Source organism: Grampus griseus (genome assembly GCF_964374135.1).
Source record: "Grampus griseus genome assembly, chromosome: 4".
Taxonomy (NCBI): domain Eukaryota; kingdom Metazoa; phylum Chordata; class Mammalia; order Artiodactyla; family Delphinidae; genus Grampus; species Grampus griseus.
In genome coordinates this window covers 78674040-78692841 of record NC_138997.1, presented here as the reverse complement: position 1 = coordinate 78692841, position 18802 = coordinate 78674040, and the positions used below count along the sequence as shown (strand labels likewise).

The following is an 18802-nucleotide window of genomic DNA, read 5'->3' as shown; positions in this document are numbered from 1 at the left end:
GAGTCACCGAATAGCAGCTCAGGTAAGGACCTTGGACATCACACCTTCCAACCCGTAGAGGTTAAATGATCAGTCCAAGCTTTCATACCTCCTCTGTCCTAGAAACAGGGCCACTCAGACCCTGAGTCTCAGGACCATTTGTCCTCTCCTGCTTCATATATCCAATTCGTTCCACAGAGACGCTCTCTGGGCTGGTTCACCAGTAAGATTCTTGTTAAAAGAACAGCCCAAAGCCAGGCAGATCTGTGGCTAGACCATGTCCCTCTCAAGCCAGGAAACTGCCACCTCCCACCTGTGGCCTCAGGGCTCGGTCTGGCACCAGGGCCAGTTTAGATGGTGTTCTTAGTCAGGGGGACTCCAACTCCCGGCTTAGGCCCCTGTAACCTTTCTGTGCTCTCATTCATTCATGTCCAGGGATCTGTTTTTATTTTCATTCTTGAGACAGTATTACCAGTTGGAGAAGGGAAGGCTTCTCCTCTTTTCAGCTATAACCAAAGGAACGTGTGGGCCATAAGGCACATTTTCCAGCAAGACAGGTTTGTTTCAGGCAAATCTCTTGAGTCCATCGGCACTGGTTAAAACTGCCAATTTTGAACTCATTACCTTTGAAGTAATGATGTGAGTACAAAAGTAACAAGACTTCAGAATGGAGTATCAGACAGACGTTAATTAAACTGGCTTTGGGATTTCCCTTGATTATATATAGTCTATATATATATAGCAGAATATAGAAAACCATAAAAAAAATAAACTAGTTATTACTCCAGCCACTCAGAAGTTAAGATTTTTTAAAATGTGCATCCTTCTCTTTTTCTCAGTGTATAGAAAATATTTTGGGGGGATCATGTTATTCAAATTGTGTTGTAACTTGCTTTTGCTCTTAATTTATCCTGAATATTTTGTTAGTAATAGCTTGATTTTGATGACTAGTATGCATTTAAACTAAGCTTGACAGTATAAATTTCGTAAATAATGCATCTAACATTTGCTCCCCTATCATGGGTTACATGTTAGCTCTATGTCAGATACCATGCTGGGTCCCTGCCCCGCTCAGAACCTGGCCTGGATCAAAAGCCTCAAGATGGGGTGATGGCTGGGGGTGGTCCGGTCTCAAGCTGCCCTGGGAAGTGGAGACTTGGCTAACTTGCCCCCTGTCCCGAGAGATCCCGGAGAGTTCTCATCTTTTGCATAATAAATGGATGAGAGGTGGAATGGAAAGGATGAGGTAGAATGGATGAGAAGGAAAGGGCATGGAAAGGGCAGTTTGAATCATTTCAGCAATAAACTTGGGACACTCAGGTTCGGGATTGCCTCTTATGGGTCAAAACCTTTAAATACCTGGGGAGAAGTTGGCAGTGGGTGTGACTCCAAGTCCAGATGTTGGAGCATTGAGGTTACCAGCACAGGTCAGGGTTCCTACCTCCCCTGCCTACTAGCGATGTGACTCTGGGTGAGTGACTTAGCCTCCCAGGCCTCAGCTTCCTCACCTGTATAAAGGGAATCGTATTGGTGCATACTTTATACAAGCTTGCTCTGAGGACTAAGGAAGGTAATCCACATCGAGTGCTGACATGTGGGAAATCTAGTAAATATTGACCATGGCTACAGTGACAACAGTGTATAACCTTTAAAACATAATTTCAAGGGAAGATAAATTGGGTCATCTGGGAGTTCAGTATTTGAGTGTTAAGCCACATAGAAATGCATCCAGAAACATGAGTATTCTTGAAAATCGAAGTTCTGCATTAGTCATGCATAAGTAAAATATTACTGAAGTGAGGTGTGCTAGAAAAATCATCCTTATTGAAGTAGTGCTTGAGGACTTTGTCTCTTCTGCATTATAAATTATGTCTAGGGCTTCCCTGGTGGCGCAGCGGTTAAGAATCCGCCTGCTAATGCAGGGGACACGGGTTCGAGCCCTGGTCCGGGAAGATCCCACATGCCGCGGAGCCTAAGCCCATGGGCCACAACTACTGAGCCTGCACTCTAGAGCCCGTGAGCCACAACTACTGAGCCCACGTGCCACAGCTACTGAAGCCTGTGCGCCTAGAGCCCGTGCTCTGCAACAAGAGAAGACACGGCAATGAGAAGCCCACGCACCGCAACAAAGAGTAGCCCCTGCTCGCCACAACTAGGGAAAGCCTGCGCACAGCAACGAAGACCCAGTGCAGCCAAAAATAAATAAATAACATAAATAAATGTAAAAAAACTATGTCTAAAGGACTTCATGAATTATTTCATTGATTCCAAGGGGCACACTTGCCACACTTGAGCATCTCTAAATCAGGACATGTCTTTTTTTTTTTTTTCAGGATGTGTCTTATAATCAATAGTGTGTCCTATTTAGTTTGTTTAGTAGTTTGTTTTCTTTCTTAGTAGTACCTAAAATAATACAACTTAAACTTGATGGCATCTAAGATTTAATAAAATATGTCCATTTCTTTGTTCACGTTTGGGCTGGAAGGCTTTGGCTCAGTTTTTGTAGTTATTTGTTTCCCAGTCACTGGAAACACCAGTGTTCTCAAGAGCATCGTACATCAATATTTAACTGCAAATTTGTTTCCCAACCTCAGATAGTTTTCCATAATCTAATCCATTTGGGGAGAAAACGTAAAAATCAGTATTTCAGACAGTATTTTATATATTAAAAATCAGTATCTCTGACTATTTATATATTAACATCATAAAACAAAAAACACTATGTATTAATACTTCTATGTGTGGGGGGGACACTTTAAATTATTAAACCCAGGTTATTCTGTTGTAATACTAGGCTGGTGGGTCTTCAAATACTACTCTCATGTCAGTTGTTCATATAACAGTGTACACACACACAGAGAACATATATATGTAACTTCACTATAATAAAAGAGACTTTGGTTCATTTAACCATTTCCACTCATTAAGTCTCTTAAGGGGTTTCAATTCAGGCTTCTTGATGTATTAAAAAGTTACAAAATCCATTTATAGTATAAATATGATGCTTATTTCCTTCCTAGGGTTTTAAAGGTGCATGTTAATTTAATATTATGTTCTTCCAGAATTGATACACAGTTATCCATCATTAGAAAGTGCTCATCTAGTTATGAAGATGTCAAAACTACCCCATCCTCCAAAAGAAAAAGCATATCTTTGCCACTAGATGCTATTATAAAATTCTTTAGCAGCTTGAAAGGCTAGTGGCTTAAAGTTTCCTTGTGTCTTTTTTTTTAACTTTGAAAATTTGCAAATAATTTTTTTTACAAATTTTTTTCCATTTTTTTATTGTGGTAAAGTAAAACATAAAATTTACTATCTTAACCATTTTTAAGTGCACAGTTTAGTAGTATTTAGTACATTCATATTGTGCAACCATTGCCACCATCCGTCTCCAGAACTCTTTTCATCCTGCTAAACTGAAACTCTGTACCCATTAAACAATAGTTCCCCATGGCCCCCTCCCCTCAGACCCAGGCAACAACCATTTTACTTTTTTTTTCTCCTTCACTTTTCCCCCATGCCCCAGCCTCTGGTAGCTACCATTCTACTCTCTGTTACTACGGGTCTGGCATTTTTTAATTTTAATTTTGTAGATTCCAGATGTAACTGAGATCATGCAATATTTGTCTTTCTGTGTCTGGCTTATTTCACTCAGCATAATGTTCTCCAGGTTCATACATATTGTCGCAAATGACAGGATTTTCTTCTTTTTAAAGGCTCAATAATATTCCATTGTATATGTGTGTATAATATTGATATTTGTGCATATAATAGTAATATTTACATATCAGAATATATGAATAATATATACATATTTTCTTTATCTAGTCATCCATCAACATTTAGGTTGTTTCCATATCTTAGCTATTATGAATAATGCTGCAATGAACATGGGAGTACAGATAGCTCTTCGAGATACTGATTTCATTTCCTTTGGCTATATATACCTAGAAGTGGAATTGCTGGATCATATAATAGTTCTATTTTAAATTTTTGATGAAACTCCATACTGTTTTCCATAATGGCTGTGCCAATTTATATTCCCACCATCAGTGTACAATGGTTCTCTTTTCTCCACATTCTCAACAACACTTGCCATCTTTTGACTTTTTTTTTTTAATTTATTTTTTGGCTGTGTTGGGTCTTCGTTGCTGCACGCGGGCTTTCTTTAGTTGTGGCGAGCGGGGGCTACTCTCGGTTGCAGTGAGCAGGCTTCTCATTGCGGTGCCTCCTCTTTGTTGCGGAGCACAGGCTCTAGGTGCGTGGGCTTCAGTGGTTGTGGTGCACGGGCTTAGTTGCTCTGCGGCATGTGGGATCTTCCCGACCAGGGCTCGAACCCACGTCCCCTGCATTGGCAGGCGGATTCTTAACCACTGTACCAGGGAAGTCCCTCTTTTGACTTTTTGATAATAACAATCCCTAAAAGATATAAGGTGATATCTCGCTGTAGTTTTGATTTCCCTGGTGATTAGTGATGTTGAGCATCTTTTCATATACATGACTTCAGTTGGCCATTTGTATATCTTCTTTGGGAAAATGTCTATTCAGGTCCTTTTCCCATTTTTAAGTTGGTTTATTTGATGTTTTTTGCTATTGAGTTGTAAGAGTTCCTTTTGTATTTTGGATATCAAGCCCCTATTGGATGTATGATTTGCAAATATTTTCTCCCATTCCATAGATTGCCCTCTCATTTTGTTATTTGTTTCCTTTGCTGTCCAGAAACATTTCAGTTTGATGTAATCCCACTTGTTTATTTTTACTTTTGTTGCCTGAGCTTTTGGTGCCAAATCCAAGAAATCATTGCTAAGACCAATGCCTAGGAGATTTCCCCCTGTTTTCTTCTAGGAGTTTTATGGTTTGCAGTCATACTTTTAAGTCTTTTATCCATTTAGACATTGATTTTGGTGTATGGTGTAAGATAAGAGTCCAATTTCATTCTTTTGCATGTCGATATCCAGTTTTCCCAACAGCATTTACTGAAAAGTCTATCCTTTACCCATTTTGTATTCTTGGTGCCTTTGTCAAAAATTAATTGACCATGAAAGTGTGGGTTGATTTCTGGATGTTCTGTTCCATTGATTTATGTGTCTGTTTTTATGCCAGTACCAAACTGTTTTGATTAATGTAGCTTGGTAACATAGTTTAAAATCAGGAAATGTGATGCTTCCAGTTTTGTTCTTCTTGTTCAGGATTGCTTTAGCTATTTGGGGTCCTTCGTATTTCCATATGAATTTTAGGGTTTTTTTTTTCTATTTCTGTGAAAAATGCCATTGGAATTTTTAGAGGGATTGCATTGAATCTGTAGATTGCTTTGGGTAATGGGGATATTTTAACAATATTAATTCTTCCAATCCACGAATACAAGATATCTTTCCATTTCTTTGTGTCTTCTTCAGTTTCTTTCAGAAATTATGGGGGGGGGGGTGGAATATGAGAAGTTGGGTAACAGAAAGTTGTTGAGAGCCCAGGAAGGGAGAGAACTTCAAGAATAAAATGCACAGTGCTAAGAGCCACCAGCATCTGTGCTGAAGACAAGCTACTGAGAGGTTAATTGCAACTTGAAAAAAATATTTTTTTCACTGGTGATATGACCCTAAGCCAACTGTAAACCCATTTGGAAGCAAGAGAGTGGTAACTATGATTTTGAAAAACTGATAGTGAAAGGAAGGAAAAAGAGGCAGTCAGAGGAGGTGGGGAGGTAGTGGGGTTGTGTGCCCTCATAACATGGTTCTGCTTCAGCACTTATGTTCTCCTTCACGGAACGTCTCTTTCCGACAAACCCAGCCTTTCACCACTGGAAATAGAAAAGAGTGAATTCATATAGGCAGCTCACCTCGTTGGCCTGAAAATTACTACTGGAAAAAAGAGAAAGAAATCCTTTACCTTCTAGAACCTTCAAAGGGATAATGTATTCAAGGTGGAAAAATATCTTTCTTTTAGGCAACGACTGAAGAAACTGAAACAAACAGTCAAGAAGATGAGAATGATGGTGAAAAAACAGAAAAAGGGAATACAGAAGTTGCCTCATCAGGTTTGTTTTTATAACAGACTAGTTTTAAGGTAAAGCGTGATAACTCTTAAGAGAATGAAAATAGAAAAGGTAGTGAATGAGGCTCTGTGACTGGTGTGGTTGTGCTGCCACCTAGTGACGTCCTGGGGGAAATTCTGACCAAGTGATTTATCTTGCTGTAAAAAAAAACAGGAACCCATGCTTTTTGCTACCTTACTTCGTTTTTTTTTTCTTTTTTGGTACGCGGACCTCTCACTGTTGTGGCCTCTCCCCGGACGCGCAGGCCCTGCGGCCATGGCTCACGGGTCCAGCCGCTCCGTGGTATGTGGGATCTTCCCGTATCGGGGCACGAACCCATGTCCCCTGCATCGGCAGGTGGATTTCAACCACTGCACCACCTGGGAAGCCCTCATTTTGTTGAAAGTTTATCTCCGTCATCATAAGAGAGTTATATTTCCCCTAATCAATAATGCTAAAAACTGAGGGTTATATTTAACACACAGTAACAACAATAGATAAGACAGATTAAAAATATATCATAAAAATAGATGCTGAGGGCTTCCCTGGTGGCGCAGTGGTTGAGAGTCCGCCTGCCGATGCGGGGGACACGGGTTCGTGCCCCGGTCCGGGAAGATCCCACATGCCGCGGAGCGGCTGGACCCGTGAGCCATGGCCGCTGAGCCTGCGCGTCTGGAGCCTGTGCTCCGCAACGGGGAGGCCACAACAGTGAGAGACCTGCATACCGCAAAAAAAAAAAAAAAAAAAAAAGATGCTGAAGTGGTAAACCCAATGAATAGTTTGAAAGAATAAAGTAATGCCACAAATATGAACAGTGAGTATGAATAGAAACCCACTCTTCCCTAAAGTAATATTTCTCGATATTTTTAACACATTTTTTCTTTTGATAAACATGAAAACCTCTCACCCTTTTCTAATACCAAGTTATTTTTAAATGGCATTGTAAAGTAAATTAAAAGTCATTACTAAAAATTTTAGTGTATACTTTTTCAAACTAGACTGTACCTCCACATTCTGATATGCCCCCTCAGGTGGTGACTTTTCCACCCACTTTAGACTGTACCAAATTCTTCTTTGTATACCCGAGAACACTTAATTTTCATTGCATTATATTGATTTTGACCACACAATCCCTAACACATTCCAATTATGAAAACATGATGTTAAAAAGGAACATTGAAATACAAAAGGAAGAGTCAGGCTGCCCCTCATTTGGAAAGAAATTTGGATAGAAATTATCTATAAATGTTCACCTGTCCAACCCACCTCTCGTAATATTTCCTACCAGCATTTTGTTTCATGTAGTGTTATTCATATGTAAACTGGGACTCTTATTCAGAACTTAAGTTTTTCATAGTGGGGTTCTTTGATGTGTTTTATGTTGCTTGATTTTTTAACAATATCATGAAAGAGCCTAGAGAATTCTAGTACCTGAAGCTCTTTTGTACCTCTCATCACACTGTAATCCAGCTCCGTGTTGCCCCGGGCAAGATATGTACTCAGTGTACTTCCTGGCATGGCAGGACCAATGAGCCTTTATATGGTTTTCATCTTGTTCTTTATGTTTCTGAATGTAACTCCATTTCAGAGCCACAGTGTTTTACATCAACTGTGACTCGATCCAGCCTGACCGTGGCCTTTGTGGAGCTTTCCTCCAGCCCCCAGGTGAAGAACGAGGTGCCAGAAGAGAAAGACCAGAAGAAACCGGAAAACGAAATGAGTGGAAAGGTGGAACTGGTGCTGTCACAAAAGGTGAGGTGGACTAAAGCCGTTAAGTCCACGATTCACGTGGCTTCGTGTTACTGCCGGCTGCCATGGTGGCACCGTTTTGTAATGAAGGTTTATTTTCTCTCCTGATCTTGTTTCCTACCTTTGATCTGTATTTTTTTTTCTTAATACAAATATAATACATGTTCATTGTAAAAAAAAAATGTAACTACCTATAGAAAGATGTCTGTGTTAGTCCACTTGGGCAGCTGTAACAGAAAACCATAGACTCGGCTTACAAACAACAGAAATTTATTTCTGTCGGTTATGGCAGCTGGGAGGGGCGAGAGCAAGGCACTGACAGTCAGCATCTGGTGAGAACCCACTTCCTGACTCACAGACGGCTGTCTTCTTGCTGTGCCCTCACTTGGCAGAAGGGCCAAGGGTCCTGAGTCTCTTTTATACCATCACTAGTCCCATTCATGAGATCTTCACCCCCATGACCTAATCACCTCCCAGAAGGCCCAGCTCCCAATACCATTACCTTGGGGGGTTAGGGTTTCAGCATATGAATTTGGGGGGGACACAAACATTCAGCCTATAGCTATTTATTTTTAATGTATATTTACAGTGATATACATGGAAGTATGTAACAAATCTATCAAATAGTATGTGTAAGTATACATAAAATATATAAATAAAAAACAGAAATAGAGCAAGAGAGAGAAAAAGTCACTGAAACCTACCTCTCTATTAATAATAAGTGGTCTATATATTCTTTCAACATCTTTTAAAATTTATTTTAAATGGCTAATTTTTATAAAATTATTTTTATAAAGATTTTTATAAAAATTATATAAATAAAAATTTTTATAAAATTTATATACATTTAAAAGAAAAATGTGGTATAGATATCTGTTATAAAGCTTTGCAGTTAGGTTTTAGTTTGCCGTGCATGAACTTGTTTATTTGTTACCTACTCCATATTCTCTTTCCAATATTTACCTGTTTTACAGTAATGGTACTTCAGATGCCTCTGAACTTGAATAACAAGGAAACCAGAAAATTATTATTCTGATATAATGGGTTTTAACATCTTATTTTTATTAAATTTCTTCTTTGTTTGGAGTCTCATCTCTTTCATATTAATTTAGTTTGTTTTCAGGCACAGTCTAAAAGTCATCTTTTGTACCTCTTGTCCTCAACCTTGGTTACCCTTTAGAATTTAATAGATACCAGGTCATATAAATCTCAGTCTCTGGGAACAGGACTCAGGCATCTGTATTTTCGAAAGGTCCCCAGGTGATTCTGATGGGTCACCAAGATAAGAGTACAACTGACTTGCATACTGGACACTTTATGTGGTGATATTCCAACTTTAAAAATTAAACCTAAATTTGGATTTGACTTTAGAGTGAAAATTTTACCACTTCTAGTTCTGGTTCATCTATCATCTACTCAGCCAATAGTGGTTGTGCACCTACTATGTGCCAAGCACTCTGCAGACACTGGATATTCAACAGTGAATAAGACACAGCCCCTGGCCTTAAGATGCTGAGAGTGCTGTATGCCTGGTGGAACCCAAAAATGCCTGCTTCCCTGATGCCTTTTGGGGATTTCAGACTCTAGCTACTCCCCCATTTTTATACATAGAGAATTAAAAAATGGTCTGGAGGTCTGAACAGAAGAACCTAACTGTAGGAAAAACGTTGGGGGCAGACAGGATTTCCTGCCCTTGCAGGTTGTGCCTGACCCACATTACACTTGTAATCTATTTATTTATTCTTCTTGCAAATTGACCTTTTTTCCTATGTAAATATAAAATGAAAGGAAAACTCATAACATTGCTAGAAAAAATATTTTTAAAATCAAACAAAATGGATACCATAACATATTCAATCTGCATTCCTCATCTGTGTAACCTCATCTATGTGATCCATCTTTGGACCCCCAGTGTCATGGCTACCCTACTATGGAAAAAATTGTTTTCAGGGGTTCTTAACTTTGTGTGTGTGTGCACACGCGCACGCTGCACGTGTGCCCACGCGTGTACATGCACCATGGACCCTTTGTCTATCTGGTAAACATTATTCTCAGAATAATATTGTTTAAACCATAAAATACACAGCATTACCAAGTTTTCCTTGGTATCAAGTAGTACGAAATATGTATAACCACATGACTTCTTTTCTGTGGACTCCAGGTTAAGAATCTCTGCTAGATGATTAGCAAATGGAATAATGGTCTTTGAACCCAATGCTTTTCACACCATGTGAATTTCTCCTTTCTCTACTTTACAGTTAACTTTTAGAGAAAGAAAGAAAGAAAGATGATGACAGTGGTTGCAACAGCTTTTATTTTCTGATTTCACTTGAGAGTGCTACCTTTATAAAACAAAGTACCAATGCACACAGGCTGACCTTTTACATAGTGGGTATTTTGAGCATTTCTGCTGAGATTAACTGTTTCATTTACAACCAGGCATTATCTGAAACATATTTTTGTCAATTCCACTATGGAGGAAATGGTATGAGCTTAAGATCTGAGGGTTGTCAACTTTGGTAAATCTAGGCCTTAGGTTTTGCTGCATGTTTTAACACTGAAGTTCATTTGGACATCTGGTTGACCTCTGTAATGCAGAACAATTAACTGTATTTTCTTCAAGATTCCATTAGGGTTGAATATATTATTCATCAAGAAAAATAAAATCTTACTGAGGAGAAATTCTAGACATTAAATCATCCTGAGGACCAAATAAGAGATCAACTTATGATGAAACAAATGCTCTGGAGCCTCACTCGCCCACTGGCCATAAAATTAATCTCTTCATGGCCACCAGCCAGTGAATCAGAGAAGATTCTGTAAGCAGCTAAAAGGACATCGGAACTGATACAGCCACACTCCTCATTCCGATCTCTGCTCAGAGTCTATTGACTCTTTATTTTGGTCGTTAGTTTGGTTATCTGGTCTTTCAGAAATCAGTTGATTAGAAGCAACAAATCGGAAGGAGGGTGTTCTACCAAAGGCCCTTCCGATTGGGGAGAAACAAAATAAAATTAACTAGCAATAACAAGAAAAATCTGTTTTTACAAAGCAAACATAAGAATTTTTAAAGCCTGTAACTTTGGATCTATTTACCATAAGGTCACGTGGTCTAACATGCTTCAAAAATCCCTTAAGGGCATCATCGCTATGGCGCTGTTTGATATAATGGTTATTTACAATAATGCTTCTTTGTCAACAAGCACAGTATATTGTCTTTAATGTGCTTTGCATAAATTTGTTGGGGGGAGTATGTAGTGTCTCAAGAATAATGCCCATTAGAAGGTAATATTACTTTAATATTTAATACTTACATAGTAAGATTTTTTTTAGATCTTATGTGGAACATCTCACTTCCTGACATTACAAATTCAGTATGATGTAGTACCAAGAAGAGAAACCGTGATTGATCCCAATAAGAACATGAAACAGAGTGATGTATTATCTCAAATATGGAATATTGTCCTCTGAGTTTGAAGAAATATGATCATCAAATTTTTATGCTCTAGTTTGATTTCTCTGAAAAATTGACTTCTCTATTAATGTAGAAAAGCATGAAGGGGTTTGGAGAAGGGGCAGAATTTTCCATTTACAATTTAAATGTTTGGGCTTCTTGACTTATTGTAGCCATGGATCCTTAAATTTTATTTCACCTGTGCATTTAGTAATGGACAATACTTGTAATATGTATGTCTGTTGCCCATGATCCAGGTGGTAAAGCCAAAATCTCCAGAACCAGAAGCAACCCTGACGTTTCCATTTCTGGACAAAATGCCTGAAAGCAGCCAATTACCTTTGCCAAATCTCAGTTCTCAAGGTAAAAAGATAGAAGTGTTTTGTTTCAGTTCTACGTGTTCTGCTGGGCCCATCTGTAGTGAAATATTCTTCATTTTCAAGGCAGATCACTTCCTTTATGTTGACGTACCTTTAGCCGTTGGGTTTGCCAGAGTCCATGATGGCTGAATTAATCACTTCCGAATGGAGGTCTGGAGCTACAGTCTCTGTTTGGCTTAGCCAGGAACCCCCGCTGCCAAGACCATTTTGTCAGCCAGACACTGTAGGCACAATAGGGCCTATACCAGTATTTGATACCCGAAAATCACTTTTATTGGCTCTTAAATATTTTAAAAATTAAAAAATAAAAAATCAATAACTTTAATAAAGAGTTTATGATCTTAATATTATGTCAAGTTCATTAACTGTTAATTGTCTAGTCTTCCTAAAATATTCATTTAATTTGACAGTGATTTTGGAAGAAAGTCAGATTTTCTTGCCCCGTCATAGTTCCTGGCTGTGCGTGATGATTACCAAGAAACATTCATGATCATAGATTCAACGTGTTACTCAGAGCCAAAAACTTTAATCTTTCCAAAAATTCTTTACAGTTAGAATATATAGTTATATGGAACACATATATATATAGGCTGAGGATAAACCTTAATATATTTCATATGTTTGATTTATTTTATTTTATTAACATCTTTATTGGAGTATAATTGCTTTACAATGGCGTGTTAGTTTCTGCTGTATAACAAAGTGAGTCAGCTATACATATACATATACATATATCCCCATATCTCCTCCTTCTTGCATCTCCCTCCCACCCTCCCTATCCCACTCCTCTCGGTGGTCACAGAGCACCAAGCTGATCTCCCTGTGCTATGCAGTTGCTTCCCACTAGCTATTTATTTTACATGTGGTAGTGTTTATATGTCCATGCCACTCTCTCACTTTGTCCCATGTTTTATACATTTTAACATGTTTGGTATAATTTAGGGAGGGATGGCCTCGAAAAATATGGGCGTTTAGGGCCTAGGAAGGTCTTAAAATGGCAATGGCCACTGCAAACTCCCCAAGTGCCTTTAGGCCATGTATAGGTTGTGAATTCACCCCATTATTCTTTAAGAGCCAACTTGAATCCGTTTATCTTGGTAAGAACCCCAGGCACCCACAACCACCAGAAAGGAGCCTGAGGGATGTGAACAGTAGGGGGATGGGTCCTGAGGATTCCATGACCCATAGGGACTATGCTTCACAAGAGACAGACCACCGGGCTTCACTGGTGTGAGTTCTCTCTCTTTACTGATGTGATGTGAAAACGGCGAGAGTTCAGGAGGCAAGAACTATAAGGTTTCTTGTTTTTCTTTTTTAACGTGCTTTCCCCAGTACACTTTATAGATCTATCAGTCCAGGCAAAGAGAGGATGTACAGGGTCATTGTGGCTGGGGACTTGTTGCTTTTCTTTTCAAGGATGGGCAGCTCTGTGGCAGAATGCTACTTTGCTTCCATTAGTCTTTGTTGACGGCTGGGAGATAAGTTGGGCTCTATCTGCATAACAGGAAGTACTCGGGAGGGAATTAATTGGTACAGGTACTGATGATCACTAGCTTCTTAATGTGGAAACAAGTTCAATACTGTCTTCAAAGCATTTGATTTAAATTCGTCAGCCCTACTGTCCTGAAGGGAAGTGACAAAAGTAAACTCTCCTAACTGGGCCAGCAATTGGTCCCATTTAGATTTTAATTCTGCCCTATTTCTAGCACTTTTTAATTGTGTATATAAGTAATATAGAGAGGAAATAGATATTTTAAGCCATATTAATTAGTTTTATTGTCTTCGATATTTTTACATCTAATTATCTGTTGTAAGGCATTTCGATTTTGTAAAATGTGCTGTTGAATTAAGGGACTTTACTTCATGCTTTATCTAAGATGAATGAAAAATAAAATTCAGTGGCACTAGAGCATTTCCAAAATCATTCTTCAAGATGGGATTATATTTGTCATACACCTGTTCCATACTCTTGTCTGGCTCATGGAAGCTGTAATTACAGCTGCAGGCTCTGGAGACAGAAGGCCTGGCTTCAAATTCTGGCTCTTCAAGTTCTAATCTGTATGATCTTACCCACCAAGTTCTCTCTAACCTCTGTCACCCGTAAACTGGAAATAATAACAGTACCAACCTCATAGGGTTGTTGGAAGAATTAAATGAGATAAACCAAAAAAAAAAAAAAAAAACACACAAGGCATTTAGCTCAACACCTGACCTAGAATAAGCACTACAGTATAATCTAGTAGCTGCAGAATAGTTGCAGTAAGAGTAGAGTATAAAGCAAGATTCCAGGCAGGAATAAAGCATTCTTAAATGCTCTCCTTAAAATAGGAGTGTTTATATTGTAGAGACATAGCAGTAATTTTCAAACCTGAGATGTGGCAGGGTCTCCTGCAGGATTAATTAAAACACCGCTCTCTGGACCCCACCCGTACAGCGTCTGATTGTGTAGGTCTGGGCTGGGGCCACAGTACTTACATTTCTAACAAGTTCCCAAAGGTGATGCTGATGCTGCAGATCCAGGGACCACACTCTGGAAACCACTGGCTTGAAGCATGTGTTTAAATTGTGTACCAAAAACATCACTGGTAGATGTAAAAATAACATTAATACTTGTTTGGAGTGTCTAAAGTTCCTATCTTTCAAGTAGCAAAAGGCCTCTAATAAATGTAGTCTTAAAAGACATGATTTGTCTTTAATTGGGGGTTGGCGGGGGGTATAGGGCTTTGCCCAGCTATAAAAAGTCAGCATAAGGGCTTCGCTGGTGGCGCAGTGGTTGGGAGTCCGCCTGCCGATGCAGGGGACACGGGTCTGGGAAGATCCCACATGCCGCGGAGCGGCTGGGCCCGTGAGCCATGGCCGCTGAGCCTGCACGTCCGGAGCCTGTGCTCTACAACGGGAGAGACCACAACAGTGAGAGGCCCGCGTATCGCAAAAAAAAAAAAAAAAAAAGTCAGCATACATTTAAGTGACTAGTCAGAGGCTGCACATCAAGTCCAAAGAAGCTGTAGGGTCAGGATCAGGAATCCTGGAGCCATACCTAACATTCTCTCCCCAGGACAGTGATGATGCCACCATCTCCACCAAGTGGTCTGTTTCTCGACTGCTCAGACAGGCTACTGCAGATGTGTGGGGGCCCTAGTGATGCTCCACAGATTTCCCTTGAACATACCCATTTGCATAAATAGCCTTTAAATACTCTGAAAACATTCATAAAATGACATTTAAAGAGGACAGATTTCCTTTTCTCAACTGTCTCCCAATAGTAGAAAGATATCTTGAATTGATGTTTCAGGAAAATATTTGCACATTTTAAAAACCGCTGTCTTTATTTGCATTGAGAACGATGACAGATGAGCATCGCATCTAGGTTAAGGATGCAAATGCTTGCCTTCAGCTACTGTCTGCTTGATGCCACCCCATGACAGATACACACATACACATCTTTTTACTACACACGCATATAACTGCCACCACAGACTTCCATAATAACATTTATAAAGTGTGTAAGAATAATTGAACTCATCTCTGCTGTCTTTTATACTTTTCTAGTGCTTTCCAAAAGCAACGTAAACTGTGCGCTTTGCCCTTACATCACACATCATCCCATCATTTTGAGATTCAGCATCTTAACAATATCACCTTTAAGTATGAGCTCCTAAACTCCCACCCAACACCAAACAATAGCGTAAACTGGCCCATCTATGGACTTTTGTCCACATCTTCGGGTTTTGTGTGCATTTTATTGAGGTATTTTGTACTTTGGATACTTTCACTCTCAATCCTTGTTCTGATGACAGCCAAACCTCCATTAGTACTTGGGAGTGTGGTTCTATTCAAGTCTCAGCCCTGTTTTCATGGTTTTTCTATTTGTTCTGTTCTGCCATCTGATCTAGAGTCGCCTGGCACTGCCAGCGTTCTGCTGAGAGTTCAGAACTCTTGGCGACGTTCCCAGTTTTTCTCCCAGTCAGGTAAAATGCATACTGGGGAGCTCTATTTCTTTTTTGCAAAATCCATGTTGTGGGCAACCAATTATATCTGGTACTTTTCTTCATTTCTGATTCCAGGGGCACACAGTTAGCAAAGAGCTGGTTCATTGATATCAGTACCAGTTATCAGTACTAAAATTGGGGGAAATTCGCAGAATTTTACTTTGATTTTGAAAATCCAAAGAAATAATATTCACCTCTTTCTTTATGGTCTTCTTCTTTTTTTGTAAACAAAGATTAGAAGCATTTACCTGGAACTGGTAACGGTCCTCTTGTTAACTGTGTCACCTTCTCTACTTCCTGGATGACATCTGGCCTCTCTCTGTGTGATCCTTCTCTGTGTCAGACAGTGAGGGAACTGGTCAGTCAAGCCAGAGTGCAAGGTGCCTTAAAATGAGCACTCATAGGAATAGATTTCGCTTCCTATAATGTAGTACCTGGTGCTAATTGATGTGATCAATCATATTACCCTGGTCATAACTTCTCTTGGTGATGGGTACAAGCTGCTTCAGGGGTCTGCTTTATCATGATTTTCTAATGCTCTTGGCTAACCAAAAAAGTTGGTTTGAAGCTGACATAGGAACCACACTCCACTGAGACGATCAAAAAAGAAAGACAATTAGAAGCTACTCACATTGTGATCTTTTTTCCTTTCTTTCTGTACAGTGGATTCTCCAAGCAGTGAAAAGTCACCTGTAACTACGCCTGTAAGTAATTCCTAATGAGGAATAAGATCATGCATTTAGTGTGATTTTAATTTATAAGGTATTTGATTCACTTAAAGGGGATTCAATCAAAAACGGTCTCCAAACTTTTGATTGTAAAAGAATATTTTTGTCGGATATAATGCTGTCAGTTGAATCATAGAGAAAGAGATGGATTATCATTTTGCACAGTTGTTATCATGCCTGGAAGCAAAATGGTGAGTCAGGAAAGTAAAATCTAAAAGAAACAACCAAAATGAATGTGACATAAGGAATTAGTAATAAAATATGCAACTTCCGTAGGCATTCAAAATCAGCTTTTTAAATGAAGGCAATACTTTAACACAGTGTATCATCGGCAGACAGGGCCCAGCCTGGACTTTCTCTGGGAGACCCATGCTGTCTGGGTCATATTCCTGCTCACAATCAGTATCTTGAATAATATATATTTTTTAACATCTTTATTGGAGTATAACTGCTTTACAATGGTGTGTTAGTTTCTGCTGTATAACAAGGTGAATCAGCTATACGTATACACATATCCCCATATCTCTTCCCTCTTGCATCTCCCTCCATCCTCCCTATCCCACCCCTCTAGGTGGACACAAAGCACCGAGCTGATCTCCCTGTGCTGTGCAGCTGCTTCCCACTAGCTATCGATTTTACATTTGGTAGTGTATATATGTCCATGCCACTCTCTCACCTCATCACAGCTTTCTCTTACCCCTCCGCGTGTCCTCAAGTCCATTCTCTACATCTGCGTCTTTATTCCTGTTCTGCCCCTAGGTTCTTCAGAACCTTTTTTTTTTTAGATCCATATATATGTGTTAGCATACGGTATTTGTTTTTCTCTTTCTGACTCACCTCACTCTGTATGACAGACTCTAGGTCCATCCACCTCACTACAAATAACTCAATTTCGTTTCTTTTTATGGCTGAGTAATATTCCATTGTATCTATGTGCCACATCTTCTTTATCCATTCATCTGTCAGTGGACACTTAGGTTGCTTGCATGTCCTGGTTATTGTAAATAGAGCTGCAATGAACATTGTGGTACATGACTCTTTTTGAATTATGGTTTTCTCAGGATATATGCCCAGTTAGTGGGATTGCTGGGTCGTATGGTAGTTCTATTTTCAGTTTTTTGAGGAACCTCCATACAGTTCTCTGTAGTGGCTGTATCAATTTACATTCCCACCAACAGTGCAAGAGGGTTCCCTTTTCTCCACACCCTCTCCAGCATTTATTGTTTGTAGATTTTTTGATGATGGCCATTCTGACTGGTGTGAGATGTTACCTCATTGTAGTTTTGATTTGCATTTCTCAAATGATTAGTGATGTTAAGCATCCTTTCATGTGTTTGTTGGCAGTCTGTATATCTTCTTTGGAGAAATATCTTCTGCCCATTTTTGGATTGAGTTGTTTGTTTTTTTAATATTGAGCTGCATAAGCTGCTTGTATATTTTGGAGATTAATCCTTTGTCAGTTTGTTCGTTTGCAAATATTTTCTCCCATTCTGAGGGTTGTCTTTTCGTATTGTTTATGGTTTCCTTTGCTGTGCAAAAGCTTTTAAGTTTCATTAGGTCCCACTTGTTTATTTTTGGTTTTATATCCATTTCTCTAGGAGGTGGATCAAAAAGGATCTTGCTATGATTTATGTCATGGAGTGTTCTGCCTATGTTTTCCTCTAAGAGTTTTATAGTCTCTGACCTTACATTTAGGTCCTTAATCCATGTTGAGTTTATTTATGTGTATGGCGTTAGGGAGTCTTCTAATTTCATTCTTTTACATGTAGCTGTCCAGTTTTCCCAGCACCACTTATTGAAGAGGCTGTCTTTCCTCCCTTGTATATTCTTGCCTCCTTTATCAAAGATAAGGTGACCATATGTGTGTGGGTTTATCTCTGGGCTTTCTATCCTGTTCCATTGATCTATATTTCTGTTTTTGTGCCAGTACCATACTGTCTTGATTACTGTAGCTTTGTAGTATAGTCTGAAGTCAGGGAACCTGATTCCTCCAGCTCCGTTTTTCTTTCTCAAGATTGCTTTGGCTATTCGGGGTCTTTTGTGTTTCCATACGAATTGTGCAATTTTTTGTTCTAGTTCTGTGAAAAATGCCATTGGTAGTTTGATAGGGATTGCACTGAATCTGTAGATTGCTTTGGGTAGGATAGTCATTTTCACAATGTTGATTCTTCCAATCCAAGAACATGGTATATCTCTCCATCTGTTTGTAACATCTTTAATTTCTTTCATCAGTGTCTTATAGTTTTCTGCATACAGGTCTTTTGTCTCCTTAGGTAGGTTTATTCCTAGGTATTTTATTCGTTTTGTTGCAGTGGTAAATGGGAGTGTTTCCTTAATTTCTCTTTCAGATTTTTCATCATTAGTGTATAGGAATGCAAGAGATTTCTGTGCATTAATTTTGTATCCTGCTACTTTACCAAATTCATTGATTAGCTCTAGTAGTTTTCTGGTAGCATCTTTAGGATTCTCTATGTATAGTATCATGTCATCTGCAA

General features: G+C 39.1%; 1 protein-coding gene across 9 annotated transcripts in view; it reads left to right on the top strand.

The window, feature by feature from the left end:
• Positions 1–18802, top strand: part of LIMCH1 (LIM and calponin homology domains 1) — a 344058-nt gene that overhangs the window by 294098 nt on the left and 31158 nt on the right. For all 9 annotated transcript variants that reach the window (XM_082653750.1, XM_082653745.1, XM_082653743.1 and 6 more), the window contains 4 exons: positions 5920–6010; positions 7596–7759; positions 11468–11573; positions 16243–16283. In XM_082653750.1, the coding sequence (XP_082509876.1) occupies positions 5920–6010; positions 7596–7759; positions 11468–11573; positions 16243–16283 (402 nt within the window). The remainder of the gene's footprint in view (positions 1–5919; positions 6011–7595; positions 7760–11467; positions 11574–16242; positions 16284–18802) is intronic.